This window comes from Opisthorchis viverrini, assembly GCF_000715545.1.
Source record: "Opisthorchis viverrini unplaced genomic scaffold opera_v5_132, whole genome shotgun sequence".
Taxonomy (NCBI): domain Eukaryota; kingdom Metazoa; phylum Platyhelminthes; class Trematoda; order Opisthorchiida; family Opisthorchiidae; genus Opisthorchis; species Opisthorchis viverrini.
Genome location: NW_008751789.1, coordinates 790806 through 818189, shown reverse-complemented (window position 1 = coordinate 818189; position 27384 = coordinate 790806). Strand labels below are relative to the sequence as shown.

The 27384-nt window shown below is 42.3% G+C and overlaps 1 protein-coding gene across 1 annotated transcript in view; it reads right to left on the bottom strand.

Annotated features, from left to right (window-relative positions):
- Positions 1–6443: 6443 nt before the first annotated feature.
- T265_06426 (hypothetical protein) overlaps positions 6444–27384 on the bottom strand; it is a gene marked incomplete at both ends in the record, with an annotated part of 35135 nt that continues 14194 nt past the window's right edge. Inside the window, 2 exons of the mRNA XM_009171684.1 lie at positions 6444–6645; positions 19612–19744. Coding sequence (XP_009169948.1) covers positions 6444–6645; positions 19612–19744 — 335 coding nt within the window. The remainder of the gene's footprint in view (positions 6646–19611; positions 19745–27384) is intronic.

The following is a 27384-nucleotide window of genomic DNA, read 5'->3' as shown; positions in this document are numbered from 1 at the left end:
TCATAGGAATAAAAAATTTAGTTTCCTGCAAATCCCTTCTAGCACTCACACTTCTGCTTGTGATATAGGATAAATCAACATATTTCCTCGGAAGTTTATCAGTTTTCTACAGATGTAACCAGCTGGCGGTCGAATCGTTGCATCACGTTGTGTGGGTTTTTCAGGACCACCTGGTGGTTGGCATGCAATCGGTATGGTTCAGAGGATAACCCTCAAATTTTCCAGCATGCTGGCCTAAACTTATGAACCAACCGTTTTTAGTTTACACAGAGAGGTACGGACCTCATGCAAGAAAAGATCAATGATTTCAGTTGATAGCAAATGTGGGATGATCAACTGAGGGGTATCATTTGAAAGTTATGCGAATTAACCAAATTATTTTTTGTTTAGTACGGCGCTCGCATTTGTCCGAAAGAATTATGAGACCTTCATGAGGAAGCTCATCCCGAGACATGGAGGTTAGCACCCACTAAAAAATGGCGGAGCATTTTTTTTCCAATGAATATCAATATCCAGTGGGCACCTAAGTGCGACCTGTGGGGAATCGGGGATTTATCAGATGACGGCTGAACAGTACCGCCTTGTGGCCTTTAGAATTCGGTTGGTTGTCGCCCGCCTGATCCATCGAAGCTGACCGGTGTTCTTGTAGTTGTTGGTTTTGTTCCAGCACTTAGCTACCTCCCCTAGATGGACTACTAACGGATCATCATGAAGAGTGTAAACCTTGACACTCAGCTTCGTCGTTTGCAGGTAATGGACAAAAGCTCCGCCACTAGAAGGCGGTAAATAGGACCTTCTGAGTAGATGCAAGGTGGCAGGAGCCCTGAATGTAGTACTTCAGCACAGTAGAAAATAGAAGCTTACTCATGCCCTAAGACAACCTATCCCAGAACACGATGAAGCTGCTTTTAACTTGAACTCAGTAAACGGTCGGGCTCTTTCAAATTTAGATTTTCTATTCAGAAAGACTATTGGTTGTCTCAGTTATATTCCATTAAGTGGACCTTAGTGCGCTTGAATTTTGTACTTTTAAATCCCGAACATTTTAATGGAAGCCACACGCCGCCTCGTGTTATTTCGGCTGATCTAAAACCGCCCTCTATTCTATTCACGCTGCGATGACTGGCGATTTCCAGAGGCTCGACCACTGGTCACTGTAGTGTGAATTTTATTCGCCCTCTAAAAATGTCCATATTTTCCAAATTTATCCTGTGACCAATGTCCAGTACATGGCCTGTCATTACCAATTCTTTGAATATCGCCTAATATTCGTCCACGTTTCTCGGTGGTCTGTTAATGGATCGCTTATGCTCAACAACTCTGGTATGCGGTAAATCCACCAAGGGTTCCCAAACTTCTCTGAAAAGACTACTACCCAACGGTCACCAAACCTTTTCCAATTACTCTCACACAGCTTTGAATCTGGACCTTTATTGCGCTTTTCATCCCAGGGGATGATGAAGCACACATTTACCTCATCGTCAGTTGGGCAATTAGTTGATTGATGATTTCGAACTTATGCGAACTCACGAAAGCCTAGGAGGGAAAAGTGCGAAAAACGTGAATTTTGTAAGGCTGCCATTTCACCTTACGGTTGTAACGTTGCTATTATACTTAGCGCAATACTCCTAGGAGATGAGGCTTCTGAAGTGCACAAAGTAAGAGTGAAGGTCTCAAAACCTAATCACTCTTTTCCTTTCAGTTTTTATCCACTGACAGAAGATCGAGCGATTTCGTTCGACGTTTTATGAACATAAGTCCATTCAATTTCGGTAATGTGGATCATCCCCGTCGTGTTTTTCTCAGTTTGTAGATTTAAGTAACAGGATGTGTGTTTGATTAGTTTTTATGCAACTGATTAAATGTTGGTATAGATATCCAGAAGTGTCAGAGTAGCGCATGCACTGAATCCCTTAGTTATGAAAGTTTAACACTGGTTTGCTCGAAATCCTCAAAGATCTGTATGATGTCGTTCCATATTTAGACGGCAAACATTAAAAAAAACGCCAACTGTGCAAACAAAAGATTCGGCGATTCACACTTTCCTCTTTTAACTGAAGCATATATCCGTCTGCCGTCATGCGAATTTTTCCAAGAAACAGATATAATTACTGTGAACTTCTTGGCCGGATTTAAGTTGTTGCGTATTCTGTGGCTTGCTGCGACAATATTTAGGTGATAGAGATTTCAGCTACTGAGAATCACGCTCAAATAGCTGATACGCCATTACCTCATGTACCACTGAGCGTATTATGCAGTGTGACCTTATTTAAGGCCGTTACCAGGTCCGTTAACCAGACTAGGCTCATTCCGATCCACCACTTTGAGAATAGTTGTTGGTTGTTGATAATGTGGCTGTTGATCTGTTCGCCAAGCTTGGCTACTGGCTTGCAAACGTTCAGTCACAGTACGAGGAGACATCTTCAGTGCGCAGTTGGGTGGGTAATTCTTCCTTGCCTGCGTGCGTTTAAATAGCATTCGAAGGCTAGCTGTTATCTTCTGACGTGATTGACTACTTGTAGTGTAACGCAGTTAGTGAATCTATCGGTCCGTTCGTGATTTTGTTGCGCTGGTTGCTGGTTGGTTATCCCAAAGCCTTCTATTTTTAGTAGCTTGTTCTCTCTGGCCTGGATTCGAGTTTGATTGGTTGCTTGTACCGCCCTATTTCCTCCACCATGGCGGTGGGTATCCCTGCATCCGCCGGTTAATTTAATTCTCTGGTTGGGTGCCTCCTTTAATTCAACTGATGTATCCGTTTGAATCGCTATCGAGCGACTTTTTACTTAGACGTCCAGCTCTAGTTAGTTTCTGTAAAACCACGTAGACTTGTTCTGATCTAATTGTGATCTCAGTCGGTCACCAATTAAGCGCAGACAAACCTATTGTGCCCATGACTTCCTCAGTCTCTGTCTCTGGAGTAGCTATAGTCGAATAAACAACAATCAGAAAAGTTGGCTCAAAACCCCCGTAAATGTACACTGTTGAAATTTATGACGAATGGAGATCACAACATCAGGCAGACTGGTTTCAATACTACTCATCTTCCGCAACAGTGCCATGAGTTTGGTATTGTTCCGTTCCTGTGAGAAGTTGCCCATTGCTCTTGCTGCGCACTGTTTCGATTTTGACATAAAAAATTGTCAGACCAAATAAATAAGTTGCTAAATTGACCGAATATTAAGGCAGAGAACCAGTCTTACAACTAACCATTTTGATCACTGCTGCGTGTCAGTCTGACGTTCTTCTTCGTTGTTTAGTATGGATTCGTTTTCTAGTTGGGTCCGCATTTTATGGCCTGGATTCTCCCGGATGTCATTCATAGATTTTGTTGGTCAGCGTGCGTTAAAGGGTGTAAGGACAATTGGATTTGGAGTGGGGGCAGGGTCGAATCAAGTGAATCTTACCGGGCTTGGGTTTCGGACTTTTAGACTCAGACCTTGCCACTGATAACCGCACACCACCTCGTTACATCTCGGCTGATCTGAAACCGCTCTCCACATGGTTACTAGTTCTAAGCCCTTTATTCCATTCACGCTGGGAGGCTTGGTAATTTTCACTGCCTCGGCCACCAATCACTGTGGTGTGAATCTTAGTCCTCGTCCCAAAAGTTCAACATTTTCTAAATCCTGTGCCTAGTATCCGGCGCCTACCCTGCCATTGCTGAGACTAACGCCTGGTACTAATCTTTCCTGGGTGGTCTGTTAATGCATCACTTAGGCTCACCAATTCTGGTTTGCGACTCCCTTGAAGTTTGGCCCATATAAACGTTTGTGCAGTCGATAGATTTCATTTTGTATACGCAGCCCCTAAGCAGCTGGAAGGCGATTCTACGGCTGTACCAATACTCTGAAATGCTATTTTAGTGTTGGAGGCAAACATCACCTTCCTGATGACTTCAGATATCCCTGTTTTGTATGGGATGGCTGCTGTTTCGATCCGCTCCTTTTTGGGTTTTGATGTTGGGGTAATTGGCATCTTTGTCGCCGCTTAATTACCTCCCTAGACATTCTCTATCTTAACTTTTCTATTTAACTTATGTTGTGCTGCTTTTCAGTAGACCTCTATGTACAGCACTCTGCTAAATATTGCTTAAACTATACTAGAATACGCTGTCTTCAGGTATGTTGATGAGTTGTTCGAGACCATGCCACTGTCTGTCAACTTTCGTTAAGCTGTCTCTTCTGTTTCCTACCACTCCTGAGTATTTAGCAGTTTAAAAAATGTAGCATACCCAATGTGTACTGTAGCTCCATGTGAAACTTTGTGGAAGTTCAAAGTGCTATAATGTTGAAAGAATTAGTCTCAAAGAATTGTCGCAATTTATCATAACGAACATGTCATCTAAGCAAAGCCAGGAAACCTTTGGTGGATACTGGTATCCGGCCAAAGCTTTCTGTTCAAAGTTTATCACGTACATGTTGGTCGAAATCGGTGGTACTGAGGATCCCACCGCTACACCGTTTTATTAATAGTATGCAACTAAATCGAAAACAAAGTATCTGATGCATAAGCATAATTTGATGTATCCAGCTATCTGGCCTTCAGAGAGTTGCGTTTGATCTTGCAGCTTTTTGTCCACCATTAACAACCACTTTGGTAATTCCAGAGCATCCGGCTAAATACATGCACATGTATCGAGTTGACGTCAAAACTGACGAGGAATTCGTCTAGCTCTGACGGAAACCGAGCTAATTTTGGACGTTATCGGATGACTTCCCCGTGGGTGGTTTAAGGACACCTGTCAGAAATCTAATTAGCTTATGTGAGGGTGAAAACGTACCACCCACAAATGCTTTTATGGAGACAACTTTCTTGTGAATTTTAGGTAGCCCGTCAAGTTCACCCCGACCGCACTTTTTGGGTAGAATCTATACCTAGGTTTTGTGTTCAAACGAAGCTGTGCTCAGTAATAAATCCACCGACTGTCTGCCAAGCCTCTCTGAAACGATGGCTATTCATTCGGTCCCAAACATTTTTCAAATAAATGAAAACACCTACGAAAAAACCCGACTAGATGATTGTCGTTTCCAGCACGCCAGCGTTGGTAGCGTAAAGTTTTAATGTCTAACGGCTATAGTATCCATCAAATTCATAAAGATGTTAGGACGAGCATTGATCCTTTCTAAGTATGCTAACGCACGATATCCACCGACGGCAGAGCGGCAGAACTGCGGTGGCACCGAACGGGCTTAGAGTTAAGGTAATCAGTAAGAAACTGGCATTTTCTGACCTTACTAGACAGCCTGGTATTTTTGGGAACCTGAATACATTTCGGTGTTGCAGATTCCGTTTCAGTCATCTGGTCAGACAGATGGGCAGCAGCCATTAATTTCCCAGCTTAGCTTACGTCCATATGAAGCTGGGGTAAGTCCAAGTGCAGAAGCATCCGAGGTGTACGTGTCAAGGGTGATTTTGTAACCAGCACGGGCCGTGTCAGCTTGGACTGGGTTAGAACATTTCATCTTCTTGTCAAAGAGTTATCGGTAGCAGTGAGAATATCAGTATAGTTGCTAACCCATCATTGATATACATAGTTACGATACAATCAAGCTATTTTTATTCGAACGGAACATGTTGAAATCCTACGTGAGTGTTTAGAAATTATTGGAAATCACAGAACAGTTAAACGAATCTGGAGTCATCAATCAGTTGGAAAATAATTGGGACCAATTGGGTACTCATCGTTTCAGAGAGGTTTGGTAAACAGTAAATCTACCGATTGTTCGCTGAATCTCTCTGAAACGAGAACTTGCAGTCTCTTCTCAAGCAGATGATGCAGGCGGCTATGAAGAACCCGCTTGTTTAGATCGTCGGGGTCCTTACCGAGCTATGTTGATTGCCGTGCCGCCTACTGGATACTGTCGGACCCACTGATCCGTTTTACATGCCGTGCCAGATACCCTATCTCATACAGGGTGTCAGATTGCCGGACTGACCAGATCGATTACTCTCTCGCAGCTGCTTTCACTGTAGCACACTGCATTTGTGATCGCCCATACACACATCAGGATTGACTAGCACTCGTGATTCCGACAGCAGTCACGTGTGTGTGTGAGTCGGACATTCACTGAGCTCACACGCTCATGCACAAGTCTGCTGTTTATCTCACTGAAAACAGGTGCAGATAACGTAAGAGATAAATCATATTTCTCGTCCGCACTGCAGCCGTTTCTTCGTGTAAGGAGAAGCTTCTAAATTCGAAGCAAATCTGCCCAGCCAAGATGACGTCAATATGTAGTGGACTATTTGGAGGGCAACAAAATGACAACCAACCCATAGATCACTTTATAGTAGCATCAGTTCAATTTTGCAGTTTCAGGTTAAACTTGCGCTATTCGTTGGGGGCTCTTGCTTTTTCTTTTTCTGGAAAGCTCAGCAATTAGATTCCCTTATGAGTTGCAGGACAGGATTAAGTTGACTATTCTATTCAGTCCCAAGGAATTTCAACTTCTGTGACCGCCTCCTTGTGCTGAGATCCGGAACGATAGGCTGAGTTCGGCTGTGTGACTTTTGTCGATTGGAGGCATGGCAATCAACAACTTGACCATGGATTTGATCAGCTTTGAGTCAGCTGCCGTGGTACGGAGTTTTTGAGCACGTCGCCCTTTACTCACTGTCAATTCTACCGACATACTCATAAGGGAGCTGCAACCAAACTGATAAATAAAGTGAGTCATATATGCACATGAAGCCAACATTTTATAAGTGGCAGTGGCATAATCCGTGTAAATGATTCCGCATATAATTGTCTTGCATTGTATGTCCACGGCAGAGATACATCTAGCATCCATTTGACTAGGCTGGAAGTCTGATCATCAGTGTAAGAAACCTCACTGTAAAATTTCTCGATAATATGAGTGGTACCTCACGTGCCACACGTAACGAGGTATTCATTGATGAAGCGGTTAGGCCATTTGATTGACTGCCGTAGATACTTCAATAGTTCGGTTTCCTCCACGTGTGAATTCGGGGTGCCCTTCAGTTTAACTCTGTAGACAAAGTCATCAACGCGCGAGTTTGTACAGTAACGAACGCAAAATCGTAAAGTTTCGATATTATTACGTCCACTTTGGTTTCCATTATGCACAGCGAAGTATAGTATCTTTCGAGATCAAAATGCCTGAAAGGTTGTTGCTGTTGCGTTCAACTATATCGGTGAATAAGGTGCTTTCATGGGGGGTGTTGAAGACAGAGGGCAGGTGTCTGTCTCATTGCTTGTGACAAGTAAAGGATCCAAACATGTTTTATGCAACGATGGCTGTGTTATGCCAACGACGGTACTAAGAACATCAGACAGGGATAGTCCCAAAGGGCTCACCATCGCGACACCCTCAATATGCTTATAGCTGAGCCCCTGACCACATAATAAAATGAAGCCTTTTAGAATCGGGAAGGTATGTTTGACTAGAGCCGGAAGGGAAACCATTTAACTGCCGAAAAATTCACAGTTCCAATAGGGGACACGTTGATGAGGCATTGCCTCACACTAAGTGAATCCATGATTTTCAGGGATATCGACTTGCCCTAGGTAGGAGAGAAGTCCATAGAAGCTTTCAGTGTTTGTGAGTAGTATTCTGGCTGTAGAGCTATTTGACAACATGATGAGTTATTCATAGCTAAAATTGGTCGAATTGGTGCATTCTGTTCACATGTCTTCGGAGGTTCGTAAGGCTACGTTTTACCCGTACGACTTCATAAAGGAATCAGTAATTCAAAGATAATTCGTTTACTTAGCAACGGCGCGAACTCCGGTTGTTTGTGGGATAAAAATAGGAAATTACCGTTAAAAATTGCCAGTATTTGGGGGCTGTAATCCATTTTCAGTATCGTATTTATTTCATCTTTTCATTTTGACGAACTTCACTGGATACCGCGTGCAAGGACCAAAACCCAATCTACCTGAGAGCTTCATCGCCTCTCACACTATACAGCTGATGGTGAGTCTCTTTATCCGACGTTATTCTCAGTACATTCCATTTACGCGTAACACACTAAGTAGCCTCGAAAAATAAAGGGGATTTAGAGGCCTAGCGCAAAAGGAATACGCAGAAAAGGATTCTTAATGAAACGAGCACTAACGTGCTCATGATATTGCCTTACAAAACGTTTTCTTGTTACCGATACATGGGGCAGCATGATAAATTGGGATATCAAGGTGGTGCTATGCGAGGTTGTTTGTCCTATTCCGGTTTTATCTTAATCACGACAGATACGCTTGCAAATGGACCGCTTTGCTTGGCTTTTCATTTTTTTCGTTTTGTAGAACCCCCATGCATCATCCAACATTGGCTTTCTTTAAAAGACTCGTGGCAAATGATATGCGCCCAGGCCATACAGTTGGCCAGTAGGGTGTTTCTCAGTCGGTAATAGGCCTACGTTTCTTTTGATTATCACTTGTATAGGCGCCTGATGTAGACATCTGGAAACTAGGATCCGGTTAACTATTCCCCCTGCTATCGCAATTAAAGTAACAAATAAGCAGCTGGTTCCCCCTAATGCTCGCGAGCGCAATCATGGCGTTTATTTAGGAATCAATCATGTGAACGTTTTGGGTAAATATGAAAATCGTTTCAATGTAAATTGACTCAACTAGCCAAACAATTTCCAGTCTTTATTTCTGATTGTGTCACAACATTATGTTTCCTGTCTTCTTTCAGACTGCTTGAACCAGTGGCTCGAAACAAGTTCGCGCAGAAACACTCACCTGCACTTATTCAGCACAGTCTGCCACGAAATTCCGTTGCATGTTGCCCAAGGTATCAAAGTAAGTAGAGTGAATCAAAGTTTCTTATTGCTGCGATATCCGAAGGCGCAACTTAGTTACCTCACTGGAGAAAATATCAGCATTTTTATTGGCAGCTAACTGTTCCGAATTACGTACTAACACGGGTGGTTTCTGTTTGTCTTTGTGGTTAGAAGACATTCTTCGTTCACTGAAAAAGATGTCCTTGGCCTACGTTGCCGACCAATTGCGCTGACTGATATTAGTCAACAAAAATATGGCCTTAGGTAAAAGAAATTTCGTGTAAATGAATTGAAACAATAAATTCTTTGGCTTATCAGCCATACAGAGCGTTTTTCGACTTTCGGTTGTAGTGATCAATCCTACACCTAAGAGTTGCACCAGTAAAATCTGGACAGAGGGTTTGATTGCTTGGTGACTATCGCCTCTGGATTACCGGTTTTTGTTCTCACAAAAAAGTCCGGCCAACAAACACGCGTTCAAAGCCACTTATTTTGTGGTTCCACACCGCCTCGTTTACTATCATCGTTGATGATGACTTTTTAAGCTTAAAAATGAAAGTTATTGCCACATTTATCGACGCTCGCTTACGATATTATAGTCCACTCATTGGTTAATTTTTGTGGTTAAATGAACAAACGTTTTCATGCTCTTACGCTAAACTGTAATAAACAACAAATCGCTTCCACTACATTTTGATCAATCAACAACGACACAACTTGCCCGCACAAAAGTTCATCACAAAACTACCAGCTTACCTTAGACTTAAGGACCCGACTCGGCTGGTTTCATTGAGAATCCTAAGATTCGCTTAACCTGCTGCTTTTCTGTGGCTTTCATAAAATTTTTTAGAATAGATGGTGTGGAACCGTTTGAACATAGAGTTATCCAGTCATGCTTTATCACAGGTTGATAGCAAACCCTTGCCAGTGTCTATCGTGAGCAAGTTTAGGATACCTTTACGACTGAAATGTCTGCAAAATTTACGTAGCAATATTACTTGCAGTGTTTGTGATAAGTAAACCCTTAAGTCGTTTTCCCTCAAAATTCAACCAAACTTTTGTTAATTACCTACCTGTAGGAGGTCTGTAATTTTCTTAGTACACTTTGCACAGACCTTTAGTCAGAGCGCCCCATTATTCGGTCAAAGCATAAACTTAGAGTACACAACTAGTAGTTTACTACCATGGACTTTACTTCAACCTTCAATATGAGCGTCAGCCGATGGACACAACCACATTTTACGTTTACCGCCCCTTCGAATCCATGAAGTACACGGCATCAATGATGGGTTATTTCGGCGACAGCAGAATCACCATAAGACAGTACGACACTGTCCGTTTCGATAGATAGTTAATCTTGAAGATGGAAGAACGTAGATGACATCTTCATTTTACGACAAAACTGCGCTGAAGCATTTCCGCGGAGCAAATGAGACCCGAAAATGTGATTGATATGGAAGAAAAAATGAGATTCTGTGCCAGCAGTTTTATTCCTGCCCACCATGATGACAAGACGAGGAAACATTTCCCTTTTTGATAAATACCAGAGTCGCGGTAGTTCACTGTTTATCTGACTGTTAGTGGCGTGACAAGCGGATGCAATTGTAAGCTGACGGGAACTTAGGGATCTGCCGATTCAGTGACAGCTAAAAGTGTTCACCGACTTTTGACTGAATGCGCTTGTTCTTGTTTAACCACTTAACCGGTAATTGGTTCATCAACAGGATGCTGTTAATTAGCTTCACAAAAGTTTGCTTTTCCACAACTGATTGCAGGTGAATTGTAAATCATGGATGATACTGAGAGTGAATTTTTGTGAAAGTGCTTTCCTGTCGTTTTTGAGTGAATGGCTGCCTGACTTTTATCTGACAACTCCAGGCATGGAATAAGAGATACTGGTTATTTTTCTGTGGAGAGTAGTGTAGTAGGTTGACATAAATTTATAAAACCACATTCCAAGTGCTATACAAAGATGGATAACTTGAGTTCAATTTAACTTCAAGTGGTACGTTATTCCGACACCAAAATCTGTCCTAACAGCCCAACAATTCCCTCCTTCTCGAATAAGTAAGACAAAATTATGCTCCATTCTACTCCCACAGCATAGTTTAGCATTAGTTTAGAATAATATCGCTCCAAATCAGTAGCTAGTACTCTCAACGTGACGAAGTTTCCCTAAACCAAGATGCTTAGTTGGGAAAATGAATCGGTAGACTTTTTTGCTTTGAGAGCCCATATGCTCGAATAACATTAGGTGTAAGTGAGGGATAGCCCTGTGACACAAGTGAGTGATAATTTCATACTGTTTGATTTTCAGAAATGTAATCAATGCTTCAACCATTGTTTTCTGGAATAGACAGTCTAATAATCTATATTCGATATTTTATGATACTCTCTCAATTTAGGTCAAACCAAGATTGGTGAATATGACTCGGTTGCTCTTAAAGTCAGCGAAATACTCCAGCGAAAAAAGTTACCTCTCGTACGTCTTGTGTTGATTTCGCGCGTCGTTCGATGGTCGTTTTTGATGGTTCGCACGTTCAAATTCCTCAATCCCTCCTGCTTCATTCAAACCTAGCTCAATTTTATCGACTAATATAATCGAAGATTCTTTCCTTGCAAGCAGAAATTTTTATTTCGAGTTATATTTCCTATCACTGGAACCATATAGCTTGGATTAAAAAAATATTCGATGGATTATATTTCAGAATAATTTGACATGCATGCAAGATGTCATCCTTCCCGGTTTCGACTGGCAGACACAGCAGCTAACTGAGTAAAGACGATAATACAAATGACGACCATCACTTTCGACCTCCAAAATACACTGTCAACTAAAGTAACGTCACGTTTCCGCATTGCGTACTAATAACATCAGACTCCGTAGGAATAGTAATGTCGTTGTCAGCTAAAAACTAATTATCGGCGGATGAGCAGAATTTTAAAACAGAATTTAAACAAAATTTTAAACAGAATATTAAACCTTAATCTCCCTGAACCTAAAGTGGTATTCGCTAGGAGAATAATATTCCAAATTGTCCCAGTGAAAAGTTGGCCAAGTTGATCAAAACATCAAGCGAATGTCCCGAAACTCAGTTTATTCAACGTACTGATTATGGTATGTGTATCCTAACTAGCTAACCACGGAAATCAAGTAGTGATCTCAACCGTTTGATAATGGTTAATAGAAACAGAACACGAGTCATTGGTTCATTATGAGAGTCATAAGTGGAATTCTTTAAAGAAATATTCCAGAGATAGGGAAACGAGAGGAGTTCAGGGCTACTATGCACTTGCCGCTTGGTTGTGGGAAACACCCGCGCGTACCACCAGACTCTGTTCATGGGCAAAATACTGCTTTAATCATCCCTGTCTGTTACAATGAGAAGGAAATGATATTTCAAGGCCCTGAAGCCTGTAAATGTTGCTTTGCTGTAAGCTGGTACTTGCGATCTCCCCACCTCTTCCTCACTCTGGCAGATGGGGGCAAAAGTACATTTTATTTTCACAAATTGGGCTGCAGTTGGCCATAAAGAGTGCCTCGGGAGTAGAGTTTTTAGTTAGGAAGATATGCGGAATAGTTTTATCTTGCCATGTACTTTAACCAGACCTTTTCGAATTTTTCATATCATAAATTGGGTGGATAACAATATACTTATGCATACCTTGTACTTCTGCATGTCACCCTTCCAGCAATTTACGGCGAACTTCTGGCGATTCGCTCAGACCAGCACCTAACCATGTACGAAAGAAGCGCAATTGCTGAACAATGACCAGGCCTGAAGTAGTCCTAACGCAAAAGTAGTCTATTCAACACAGCATAATTCACTGATTACTGCACGCATAGTGAACTCTTGTCATCTAGCAGCTTGGCAACAGGCTGAATGCGGGAGCATATGACAGCCTTTAGATTTCCCGCATTTTGCTCTGGCTAAAGCACATAGCCGCTGTTCACAGAGTCAATCAAAATCGTTCTCTCTTCCAAGAAATTCTCTTCAGAGACGAAGTACTACTCTTCACCACGAGTTTGAATGAAGCGCTCAGTAGTGTGTCTTGGGCCGTGCCAGTTATTGTATGATCAGATGTTAACCTTGTCACCCTCTTTTTGATTGCTTGACATGGATTCAATTCTCCGAAATCAACGAGGCGTGAAGGGACGCACGTATTGATTGGGATTGTTTGTTGCTCAAGTTGTTGACGTCTCTATACACATGAGCACCATCAAAACATTGGATACCACAAGAACTCAGGGTTACTCCAATTTGAAGGTAAGACTGTGGGATAGTGTAGATGAATTGTCGACGTCTGGCTCTTCCGTCAAAAGCGACCGCCTGTGCGACCGGATGTTAAATCTATGTCACCGCCAGACTGCCACCGATGCCTCACCAATTAACTTGTCGAACCTGGCTCCGATTCCGCCATTGTTATGTTAGAGGATCTGACTTCCGACTGGAAAAATTGTCAGTACTGAACTGGGCGTGCGGATGAAAAACTACCCAATGAATGACCCAGACTGTCAGTGCCTTGCGTTGATTAATCAGTAGTGGTGTATGGACGCGCACAAGATCTATCTACACACAATATCTTCAGGTCGGCATCGCTAAAAGCTTCCATCATGTTACAAGGAACATCATTTGTAACAAAAACTGACGGAGACCGCGACTCACTCGACATGAGTAGTTCTAGTGACACACCTGTCGGTAATTGTTTTCATCTGTGTCCGTAAAGCCTCTTGATTTTGTTCATATGCACTGAGGCATCGTTTTGTTTATAGACCAGAACAAAGGAACCACAGCACCGATGCCCTGATTGATGTCTTCCGGAATCTTTGATGCGGTTCCATAACACAATGAAGAATCTTATACAACACCTGGACATTCAATCCATCAGAATAAAATGATAATATCCACGATGCGATATCACATTCAAAACGGTAGCGTGACAAATGAGTACAACTGATCGGTAACTGCTTTTTGTAGTTGAAGGATATAAAGCATTGGCCAATGACAGTATGAGGTTAAACTGACGTAGGATAAAGTAGGAGCACGACCAGTGTGGTATACGGTACCACAGGTTCAAAATGAGAACGTTGCTTCAACTCAACAGTGTACCTTTTCCAATCCGGTAAAGTAATATGTTCGTGCCATATTTGTATAAACGTCAAACATTGAAGAAAACAAATAAATTTTTATGCGTCAAAAATATTAACGATCAACTTTACTCGATTTCATCGTGATATTACTCCATCGACAAAATCCTGAAGAAAGACTTTGTGGCAAATTAAAGGAGGTTCACAGGTACAACTACTTTTTGCAGTAAATTGTTTTTGTCTTCAAGATTCGTCACTCTGGCTATTGACGAAGATTCGATCCACATTTCGCCAGGTTTAGTCACTAGCGCCGTTTAGCCCTGACAGACGACTCAAAATCCACAGCACAACGACTGGTCATATTGGTGGACTACTTGAGCCAATTTACTGATGAGTACAAATAGAAAGTCACATTTGCCGAAACCAAGCCCAGTGGGTAAATGAGCGTTGGCTTCCGGTGGGCTGCGAGTACAGTCAGATGGTTGACAGTCACTTCCTGTCATGGCAATACGAGAAAGGATACCGTTCGTATGGAACACGAGGACACCCCAGAGTGAGTCAAACTACATTGCCAAAAGCCGTTTCACGCTTCAGTACGAATAGCCTGCAGTCTGCTTGGGTAATGTATCGGAGAAAACCTGACATATACGTAATCTGGAAACCAAGGTTCGAGCTGTTTTAGAGCACCACGCTCCAAAGACTAATTCACAATTTGTCTTTTCAACGGTCAGGATAAAATATTTTGGCAGAGGTTTTCCAAGATACCCGTTAGTGTAACCCAGTAATGACGGGGCGTTTGTAGTGTAATGCCAAGAAAAGTAACCAAAAAGCTGCCCAGTTGGTTTCACGCATGTGCCACGCTACCTGACTGGGAATATCTGACTGGCGGGTCAATCGATCGCCACAACCAGGACAGTTACCGGGTCGTCGTACGATGAGTCGGGCACACCAATCACATCGCTCTAGTGTGAACACGTTCGCCTGCTCAGACGTGAAAATTCAGATGCGTCCAGCGTGCGTTGGTGGAGTAGTGGTTACATGCTCCCCTCGCATATCAGATGTGCGGGGTTCAAATCCTGGCACGGCCATTGGATATGCACTGCTGATGAGCTCTAATAAGAGAGAAGATCGAGTCCGGTGTTTCCCTTTGATGTGGACTCACCGGAATAATATCTCCAGAACGGGAACACGAACGTTCAAACGAGAGTTGTGTGACTAAGAACGAAACGCCTAGCCGAAAAAAAAAATTGCAACCGACAAAAATCCTTCAATATTTGTCACTCCATGGCCTTCGCTACCAGACCCAAAACACACGTTACTGGATGTGGGAAACAAACTGTACCGCAAATTAAGCTAGACTGACAGATAAATCAGCATATTGCAGCAAAAACGTTTGTCTTGAAAAGTAGACAAATCAACGAAGCAACACATTATCAGATACCCAACAAATCGTGGTAATTTATTCGTTTCGACGTATAACTACCCGTATTTCTTTAACACTAACGACGTCGTGTAACACTGTTGGTTCGAACAAGCCAAAGGAGAAGGCTCGCCTCATACATCGGAGTCGACACAACGACCGCAAGAAGTGCCGCAGTGGACAAACTGACAAGAAACAATCTCGCAGAATCCATGAGTGTCAACTGGCTTCTAAGGGGAGTAGTGAATTGTAGCTTGTTTCTGTACAATGCAGTCAAGAATATCAGTTCAGATGAAACTTACAGATACTAACAATACGGAGACCAGGGAAATAAGAGGACTCCGGAAAAATCGTCAGAAATACCCAAATTTATGGCATTATCCTCCCTAAGATTGACTTGTGTAGCCAAATACCTGTCTGGACATAGCCTAATGTTTTCTTAAAAAGCTAATGTGAAGGTCGATGCAACATATTGCTCACGTCAGGGTCTGAACTCTCATGCTACTCTCTCTCTCTCTCAGCCACTTTATTAGCAATGTGATATTAGTTAGAATCGGTTCAGTGTAAAACCAGCTAGTTAAATTCCAAAACTAAACAGATTATCAGTTTTGCTAGTGGGCACCAATCTACGGTAAATTCTATACGATTTTACGCGATCAAAACCGACATCGTTGACGTGGTGGGCAGGCTTAGGTGTTGCAGTAATTCAGAGCATTATAATGGTTAGAACTGTTCCACCGTCTGAGACATCGACGAGGTGAATGCGAAAGAAAGGAGGCGAATTCCCATATCATTATTAATAAAATCCTAAACCCGATACAAATGGATCTGCCATGCGTAATGAAAATTCACAGACGGTAACACTTTATTGTCTACTCCACCGAGCTAAGCAGCCCGCTTACAAGCGATAAAAAATTACTGTGACATTGACTTCGACGGGGTACCCCGAGCAAAACCTACAGATCAGTATCGTGTGGGTCAGACTGTATACTCCCAGTGTCTTGTGGGTTGGAACATTAGATTTCAGGCTAAAGGTGGGGTACTACAAAAAGGCTGATCTTTACATAGTCGTCCTTTGCAGCCCGTCTCTCATTATTCCTTATCAAACAAGCCTTTCCCCTCCCAACCCAAATGCCTCAATGCGTTCAGCACGTCTACCAGCCCAGTCATAGACTAGCTTGAACCATGTGGCTTTCAGATGCTAATGGATTGCGTAACTACGTAGCTAGGATCCGTTCATGCATTTATTTGGATCACTTTGTCAGTCCGCTTTCATTCAATAGACAAACTGGAACAGTTACGTTCGCCTACTTCCTTAATCTACTTGAATAGATGCTGGGCTTATCAGCATGGATGGATACTGGAAACACACACTCAAGCTGATGGCACTGGTTGGTTGGAAGATAAATGGATGAGAAGCTTTCAGAGCTGTCTGTCGACCAAGCGCATGTTGGATTTCATCGAGATCAACAGATCATACAGCTGCTCTCATGGTGGCGCGACCAGAATAGTGCACGCGGATCAGCTAATTGCCTGATAATTACAAGTCTGAAGAGGGAGAGGGAACACTGGTGAATCGCACAGTAGCATGAAGATAAGGAAATACTTACGCCACAAACCAAATTCGTGCCCAATTTCAGCCGATTGGCTCAGCCGGTTAAGTACATACAGCTGCCAGTAAAACAATTTGCAAAAGCGGTTGAATAGAAAGTCATCCAAAGATTTGTTGTCCTGAGTGATGCGCTGAGCGCTTTAAAGAACAGTTACGTTTGCATGAATGGGGCATTGCTACTATTGTGCGATCAGCAGGTACATTCTAAACGAAACACCCTTCCCAAAAGAGAAAATGCACTCGGACAAATGGGTCTGAACCCCGCATAGTCTAAACAATGGTTGACGATCAAACGACAATTGCATGGAAGAATTTTAATAAAACAGAAAGTCAAGTGACTTGAACACTTCAGTATTGACAAAAATACGTATAACTAGCGCATCAAAGTCAAGCGAAAGCCATCAGGCCACCGACCCGGTGACCATGGCATCCACGTTGCTCTCTGATATGAAAAACACCAGGTTGTTAACCTGTCGGAAGAGGAGACAATTAGTCAGCTCTCATCCATAGTTTATGATGCAACCATCGCACATTCACCCCGAAAAGCGCCACTCTCTCAAAAAGCGCACTACGTTGCTTGTGGTACTTGATCTAAAGGACTATTACGACTGTGTAGAATTCCGGACGCTGTGGTGCATCTTGCAAACAGAAACGCCCTCGATTATAGATGCAATCTATGCAAAATACAGTGGTCATGAGCATTCGAATAGTAAGCTGTTGCCCGGGTCCTTTTGTTCAGGCAGAACCATCCGTTCTTATTATTCCTACAAAAATGTGTTAGTGACCTGCTGCGTGGAACTCTTATAAATGCGTCAGACGCCGCGTGGATCAGAATGGTCCCGGGTCGTTTGCGCGCTAATATTAGGTGAATAGATACTAGCGTTCTCCTTCGTTCGGAAATTTTTCAAATGCAAGCCATTTCGAATAGCTTACATGGAACAATCGGGCTAGTGGATGCGCGATTTATGCGGGTAACATGTGAAATGATGCAATAAAACTGGGTGGAAGACAGCCCGAACCTCATGTTTGCAGACCAGTCAGTCAAATCGGTAGCTAAATATACTTAACCGAGTAACTGTGGGAATCCGGTATAATGACTGGAGGCGAGATCACTTCTCAAGTGGGGAAAATCGGGACAGGTGTTACCGGAATCCAACACCTGTGGTGCCAAAGTGACGCCATTTTGCCCCTCATGGATATATGGCTATAGGATGGATAAGCTACCAATGTTTCACTGTTTACTCCAATTAGGACATTTACCTCGTATGTAAATAGACCGCCTACCTACTCCAGCAATGTGCTCAGTGGTAACGATTCACAGGTAGACGGTCTACCACGTGGCGAAAGAGGATAAACGCATTATTAGCTAAAGCCAGTTGGATTGATAGTTGCAACTTTCCTGCGAAACTCGATGAATCTCTGACTGTGGATACCGAGGAGAACGGCTCAGTCAGCGTTCTAACTCCAGAGTAATGCTTTTGCTGCACAGCTAGCTAGCCGAGTTCCAAATCGTAAAAGTAACAGAAATTATTCAGTGCAAGCTAACTTATTATGTCATGACCCTTAAGGTTTAAATGTGTCCGTTACTCATTCAAGTTTTATGTGGCCGATAGTTTAGCACCGGAAACCTTCATTCATTGGCACTTGGTTTTCAACTGACAAACGGAAAACTAAATAGGGAATTGTTCGCAGATTAGCGGAAGGGATGTACGGTCTTTGCAATAGATTGATAAACTAGAGGTATACTACAGGACGACTGAGTTTCGCGATCGAATACAGGCACGGTAATTTCGGAGGTAACTGTCCCATCTAAATCAACGAAACCACCCCGGGCAATCAAAGTCACTGGATGAAAGGATTCTTACCTGACCGGTTATCCGTTGGTAGTCGCCGGAATACAGCGGCTACTTATGGCAACGTTTGCGATGGAGTCTTGCGAATGAGAAGCTGATCGTCGTCAGTTTTCCGTGTCTACTTACGAGCCAAGCGAGTGTAGCTCTGACACCATCGAGGAGTGAGTACAGTGAGTACACAGTGACGAGGAGAATAATGCCCAGATATCGTTGCGGATTCGGGATATTTGAATGCACAACTGCATTCGGTGCCTCTGAAACTGAGTTAGGTGGTCGATTTGCATTGGACCCGGCACTAACGAAAAATGGTGGATGATTGCTTCAACTATATACCCACCACAGAGCATTTCTGTGACACTTGTTTTGGGACACATTTGTGGATTCCAAACATTCGCTCGTTGCAAGTAATTTCTCTCTTCGATGGCCAGGGCCGCGAAAGGTGCGGACAAACAGCTTAGCAGATTCTAGCGGTGTCCAGAGTTAGACGAATTCAACATACTTGTCTTTTGGACTCACCTAGCTGCTCCTTCATCAAATGTGAGTACGTGCTGTAAACACACCTCCGTGTTTTCGCACAGCGCTGGGAGTTTCACCTATGGCACGCCGTTATCATGTGAATTCAAGCACTGGATGTCCGACAGGAGGGTGGTACCGGCTGAACCTCGGAGAAATTTTCTCACCGGCCCGTCAGCCAGACAAATTTTCGGACGCCGCAATCGAATATCCGTTAATCTGACTTTTCAATTTATGTTGCGATAGAATTATGAGCGCTCGTAAAAATTGACAATAACTGCTTCCCACACCTCCCAAATATTGACTCTAATTTCACTTTAACGAAAGGAAAAACGCTGACCTGGTCTACTTTCAAAAGATCAAGACGGAGGAAAATTACATGCGCTTCTCTGTAACGTCCTGATCACAGGAAGTACGTCGTTGATTGTGGCCAACAAGTTCCTCAACAACAGTCTTCTTCAGATTCATCCAAACTTCGATTTCATTACGACCGATCGTATGAATCGGATTTTCTGATAAAAATTTGATGAGGACGAATGCAGCAATTCTTCGGAAAAATTTGGGATAAAACTAGCGATTCATGTGGGATTCGGTCGAGTCTCCAATGAAGAGCAAATTAATGTGCAACTGAATGTAATTCTTGAGTACAGTGACGAGTTCGGAACTGATATGATTCAACCTATTCATTTGGATCTTTCTGGATCTCTACTATGCTGATGTTTGCGTTTTTTTCAGTGAAGCATGGAATGCTGTCATGCAACGAAAACATCAAGCACTGACATTTCTTGTTCGACTGGAACGGTTGTCTGCCAGCAGTTGAAACTTTGGTTCACCTGGTGTCCTATGGTCAAACTATGAGAAGGCTTGGGACGAAAAACGCACATCACTTGCTTAGACAAATACTCATTTCTCTCCAATAGTGACCTATAACAATCTCAAGTCTGGTCTCGGAACTTAGCTAAATAGCATTGGTTGATATAAATTGACTGCCGAATACAGTACGAACGAATATCCTATTCATTTCTAGGTGACTGCATCCCGGTTATCCAAAGCACTGATGCGAATTTCCAATTAACTCAGTGAGAAACCGCTCACCTAAATGCGTAGTTTTGCTCAATATCAGCCCCGCCTAGAGAAGAAAATTATTTAAATGTGATACATTACGTAGCGCCAAACACTTCGTTTGCCCAGCGTCCACATAATCAAAATTAACATTATTAGACCTTTCCACCGAGGCATCTTCTGAGTGTGAGATATCTCAAGCTAAGTCAGTCACTGCGCCAGTATACATTGATTCTAACTGCATTCTGTTTTACTCCTGGGAGTCCACACTCTAGGATGGATTCCGCTTCTCCCAAGGGGTTTCACAATTCTAATTACTACGCAGATATTTCGACTCAAGTGACTTAAGCGACTTTACTTAACGATTGCGACTTAATTATTCTGACCAATCGTAAACTGAAACAGGCTATCATACCTTTATGCGTTCGCGACCGAGGAGACAACAAGGTTTGTTGTAAATAAAAAAAACACTGAATATATTGTCACGGCCTGACAAAAACCCAATAAAATGTCAAATTTTTCGTGAATGTGCATAACTTTCTCTGTACGATGAACCGCAAGTGAAGACGAAGCTTCCAAAGTAAAAAATTTCGTTCTGGGTTCTATTTCCGTCCCACCATAAGTTAACCAGAGGCGCTAAAAACGGCACGTAATCGGCCAATCAATAAAGTGATTGGAGAAGAATAGCTGAATTCGCAAAACAGAAACTAGCGTTTTCTTATCATCATTGAAAAGTCATATATCAACCGATCAATAAAAGCGAAGAAGTAAGTGAGCACCTCAAACTGTTATTTTTGATGCAGATATCGCACTTCTAGCACACGACAGTTTTTCGAAAATCTGTCACATTATGTGCTCACGTAGTGTATCGTAGCCTACTCAGGTCTACTGTAGCGTCTTCGTGAATGCAATCAGAGGTCCAATCAAAATTCCATACTGGTTAAAGTAGTTTTAGAAACTTTTGTCAACTGCATTTCACAGTGGGTGAAAGTATACTGAGGCCCTGTTCACAACCACCTGCTATGTGATCAATGGAGCCAGCATTTCAATACTACAAACTATGGCGCTATCCAAACAAATACATTTCGGTGTACCTCAAGCTCTCTCACAGTACGATCGTCATGAGATTCACTGTGACTGCGGATGAAGTTCAGCTGGAATGGCTGGTGATAGAAGTATCTTGAGCACCCTGGTCTAGTGTACTGTGTTTGTCATTGCCTTTTATCATCATCATCATCTTCATCATCATCATCATCATTATCATCATCATTAACGTCATCGTGAGCAGTATACTATCAGTTTTCAACAATGGTGTTCCACTGTGGTACACTCATATTCATTTGGGTCTTATATTGCAGGGGAAGAATAGAAGTTGATGGGGAAAGGACATAATTCTAACCCACTGCACGATGCCTATTACTCCAGAAAGTCATTCAGAAAATCTGAATCGAAAATAACAACGAGAACACCAGTGACATCCATAACTTATCATAACTTGCAGCGTCATCAACCAGGAATAGTGAAGATCACGCGTCCCCCATTCTGGAAGAGCAGTCGCATTGACAACAGCCAGACTTTTCATGATATCCTTCAAGGGCTGACCAACTCTCTACTTGCGTTACCTTGAAATAATGACTGAAAACAACACCTTTCCAGTAAACGGTGATTCGGTGTGTGCATTACATGGCGCAGCTTCCGATTCAGGACACTTGACTTGATGTAAGTTCCAGTTACACAACGGAGAACTTGTTTCCAATATGTCTCGTTCAGAATTCGCCGACGCCAGCCTATGAGAAATATGGTGGCCGAAGACCTAAAGGTGTCTCACTTCCGCTGACCGAGTAGGTCGTCTCACAGTCAAACAAGAAAACAGCCCGAACAGTACATTAATACATAAGACCCTTGAGATTGCAGAAGATGCTGTTTCGGTGACATAAGAGCGGCAAATTAGGAAACGCGATTGGCTCCTTCCTTTCCGCTTATCTGCGAGCTATTCCGTTTTTGGTTTTCAGTTTGTCAGCCAAAAACCATGTGCCAATGGTTTCCAGTGCTAAACTATCGATCACAGTATACTTGGATGACTGACGGTCATTTATTTGATCCTTAGGGGTCATGGCACAATAATTTAGTTCGCACTGAATAATTTTAGTTACTTTTGGGATTTGAAACTTGGATAGCCGCGCAGTGAACGCGATACTCTTGAGTCAGAACTCTGACTGAGCCGTTTACCTGGGTGTCCTCACTCACTGATTCGTCGAGTTCCGCGGTCTCCAACCAGGAAGGTTGCAACTGGTTGTTGGCTTGTTCGCCGAACTGGGCTATTTGATTGCAAACGCTTCATCACCAGTCGAGGTGACATCATCTGTGCCATTGCGCACCACTACGATCCCTAATAACGCACTGATGAAGTCCCCTCGATTGGTGATGAAGCGTTTGCAATCAAATAGCCCAGCTCAGCGAACAAGTCAACGACCATCTACGCTACCTGAGCTACTGACACATTCCTCTATAGAACAGGTTGCAACTATCAATCCAACTGGCTTTAGCTAATAATGCGTTTATCCTCTTTCGCCACGTGGTAGACCGTCTACCTGTGAATCGTTACCACTGAGCACATTGCTGGAGTAGGTAGGCGGTCTATTTACATACGAGGTAAATGTCCTAATTGGAGTAAACAGTGAAACATTGGTAGCTTATCCATCCTATAGCCATATATCCATGAGGGGCAAAATGACGTCACGTTGGCACCATAGGTGTTGGATTCCGGTAACACCTGTCCCGATTTTCCCCACTTGAGAAGTGATCTCGCCTCCAGTCATTATACCGGATTCCCACAGTTACTCGGTTAAGTATATTTAGCTACCGATTTGACTGACTGGTCTGCAAACATGAGGTTCGGGCTGTCTTCCACCCAGTTTTATTGCATCATTTCACATGTTACCCGCATAAATCGCGCATCCACTAGCCCGATTGTTCCATGTAAGCTATTCGAAATGGCTTGCATTTGAAAAATTTCCGAACGAAGGAGAACGCTAGTATCTATTCACCTAATATTAGCGCGCAAACGACCCGGGACCATTCTGATCCACGCGGCGTCTGACGCATTTATAAGAGTTCCACGCAGCAGGTGGGTAACTTGTTATTGGAGGAACGATAAGAGCGGATGACTTTCCCCAATCAAAAAGACCCGGACAACAGCTTGCTGTATGAATGCTCAGGTCCACTCTGTTTTGTATACATTGCATGTCTGTGCCATGTAGACCACAGCATCCGCAAATCTACAGAGTCAAAATCGACCCCTAGATCGAGCACCACGCAGGACATTTTTGAGGGGAGGTTTTTCCTTATCTTCACGCTACTGCGCGATTCCCGATTTTGAAATCTGGCCATCGTTTGAGACGAGCAGTTATTCCAGAGTTCGACGCTAAATTTTATCTGCGTGTAGATTTCTATAATGAACGGTCTAGGGGCCCGACCTGTAATGACTTAGACCGCCTAATCAAACGATTTAGACATTTGGCTTTACATGATGTAGTTGCGCAGGATATTAGGAACGATTCCGGATTGGTTTCTAGGTTAATGACTGGAAAGCGCAGATAACTCTTAGCATCTTAGCTACCCTATCAGTAGAGTATATCTATGTTCGGTCTTGAGGATATTCGCCATGTAGCAATGGCCTAATGATCCTTATAATGTCGAATTTTCATCATGACATCTAACAAGTAAATGTGTTTAAATTGTTTAGTTTCTTTTCTTTCTGGTGTATTCCCGCGTGGGGTTAATCCGAACCAGGAATCCTCGTGGTATTATTTGTCGGCAACCAGGTTTGGTTTTTCTGTTCTTCGGCACAGTATCACATACACAGACAAAATACGGTCGCATTTCTTCCCAACGGGACTCACGAACTTTACCATGAACAATTATGCTTCCTACTGTTAAATGGGACAGCGACAACTCGGCTCATCCTGCCATCACTCGCAGTGAGTTACAAATATTTCAAATTGGAAAAGTGTTTCAAATTTACTCTTTACTCACTGCTTCGCATCTCGTCCGTTATGCTATTAGCCTTCATCTGCGGTTCTCACTAAATTTCTAAATTCACTCTGAGTTGAACTTTTGATGCTTAGACTGGAGTGAAGCAACACTTCCATCTCATTCTTTTCCGCATGACTGGGTGTTGATGGAATTTGGTTGTCACTGGCATTTACAACAATACTAGGGTCTTTCACTAACTACTTACGTAGTTTACAAACCTATGGAACACTTCGGACTGATTGCAATTTAAATAAACCCCGAAGTTGTTGCAAATTTAAAAATCATCAAGTTTGATTCTACGTCAGACGATTTGAAATTCTACTCTTCATAGACCAATTCCCAAAATAACTTGTTTATTCACTGCACTAAGAGGAACCTGAACGCTTGCGTGCAATTTTCAATTATCATTATCCTTTTGTAGAAAAACCTCGCAATTGTTGCAATCTTTGGTGCCGATAGAAATGGCTTTACACGAAATATTGATGAATTATGATGGAAAATGACGATAAATAAGTCACCTAACTTTCCGTGTTACTTCACTATATACCTCCTTATGAGGTCCACTATACGTGCTGTTGTCCAACACTTAGTTTTGTTTAGACGCCACAGTTGAAATTTAGCACCGTATTGGTCGTTTTGTGCCTTTTAAGCGCACTGCTCATTGACTGCTCACGGCCATTATTTTTCTCTTCATGCTGTCCGCATTTGAGAAATTCGGAAACAGTTATAAAACTGTATGTGACCATTCGGTCGTCAGTTCAATTGTTACTGAATAAAAAACGGAATACAATTCAACGTATAACTCAGTATTTTCTTGACAAATTGTTCGACATCCTTTGAGAATGGGATACTTTTTGTACATAAAATGAATGCACTTGTTAGACAAAGCGATAACCAGATTTTTCTGTAAACATAATTTTCAATAATTGGAAACCGAATGTATTATATATATATATATTATTTTTATATTGTATAATATATACAGATGTATTATATATCTCCATGGGCACAGTTGTGCAGGAAAATCAACTTGGCACTTAGAAACCAGCCAAAATAACATCGACTACAGCCCCAGGCGACGAACAGAATTTCTTCCATAATTTTGGTTACGTTGCTTCTGACGAAGATTGCCTTGTAAGAACGAAACGTCAGGTTATACAAATTTTTCACGATGTTATATGCCGATTAATCTAGTCAGTCGTACGCATCTAACCATAGGAGTAAGGATGCTCAAAGCTTCCATGTTTTAAGCATTGACCAAATAAGATCTTATTCCGACACAATGCGTTCAATTTCACTAACGGACTATGTAACTTAATTTTCCCGCTTTATATATCATTTCACTGAATGTACAGCACAAAGGCAGTCTCATGTATAAGTTGGTACGTTATCTGAGCACTGCGTTCTTTAAGGTATACTGTTCGTAGGGTTTCTGGATGCGCACTATTAGTCCGCAATCAGTTTTATTAGTGTTAAACCACCAATATCGCCATTTTTACTCATCATAACCTTCTGGATCGATACAGAGTGCACTTTTGACGAGATCAGTAGGGAACAGTATGTTCTCTAAACCAGACCTGATGTGAAAATGATTTCCGGGGGTAAATACAAGACATTCCTTGATAGGTTTACTCCAGCCTACGTATTTATCTGCTGCACATTTAGCGGCGTATTACAATAACGGTTAAGGGAAGACAAGTGAGAAAACCTGTTTAACAGTCCATGAAAAAGGACTTTGCTTTAAGATTAACGTGCCTAGGAAATTAAAGCACATAAGAGTAAAAAACGTCCCTGGATAAACCCAGCCAAACTTCACACGTACGGCCTCTCATAAATTTTGATTACTGTAGCGGTCTCATAGGAGACTAGTCGATAGACGATTGGAATGCCAGAATATATATATATATATATATATATATATATATATATAGTGATGTACATGCAGCATGCTAGGCTTTTCCTGTCTTTAAAACCCGTATTTATGTTGTCAGGTTGAACTCGGGAGTAAGCTCTTACTTACGGTGGTTTTGACACTCAGAAGCGCGTGAAGTTTCCTTCGTAGAACTTTGTGGACGAAGTGGAATATTGTATCGACTGTGTTTTACGATCAGTATGTTCGCCTGGAGTGTCCACAAACTTATCAAAGCCTATCTCCGCATCCATCCCGAACAAATATTAATCCAGTCATCCAAAAGAGCAACGGTGCTCCCCGAATTCCACTGAAAGGAAAAAGATAACTAGCAGTACCAAATGAGCTTAACAAAAAACCTTTTAATCAGTAGGCTTCACAGCTTTTCCTTGAAAAACGGAACAGATATCAGTTTCAATAAAAGTTTACTTGTCTGTCGCATTCTGTTGCGTTATCAAAAGCCAGATTTGATAGTAGTGTAGGCCAAAGTAAAACTACTTGACACGTTGATTTGATGGGTACCGTCCATGACGCGTACAGACGTTATTTGATTAATTACCATACAGAGTAAGGTATCCATATGAGCCTTCAGTGAACACTCTACGTGCGAAATGTAGTGGAACAGTGAAAAAATTAAGTTTTTCCTGAAACCCCCATCGAACTTAATCTGGGGGTCTGACAAACCGCATAACTCATCTTTTCGGAGAGTATTTAGCCAGTCTCATATGCCACTGTTGTACTATGAAAAGAACCTGGCGTGGACGCTACATTTTCCGAGGGAACGTTAAGTAAGCCCTCTGAATTTATTCTTGTGTCTCAGCTTGTCTCTCACATGTTTGACTCTCGTGGTACTTTGGACTGCTTTAGATGTGCAATTCGCTTGATTTACCTAATCATCTTCAGTTTAAACTCGTTCCTTATTCTTTTTAACCATACCTTCGGGATTCCAAGATTCTTATACATCCAGAACAACCAGATCATGAAGATTTTAAAGGCACTGCTGGAAATGAGGTCGATCCGATTCGTCAGTAAACAATAAAACTGCCGATCCCTTCGGGTGAACATAGTTTCCGAAACTGGAGCGCAACTATGGGTGGAAACGTGGTAAAACTGGGAGTCTACTCTGCTAGCATGTAGTAGCATCCA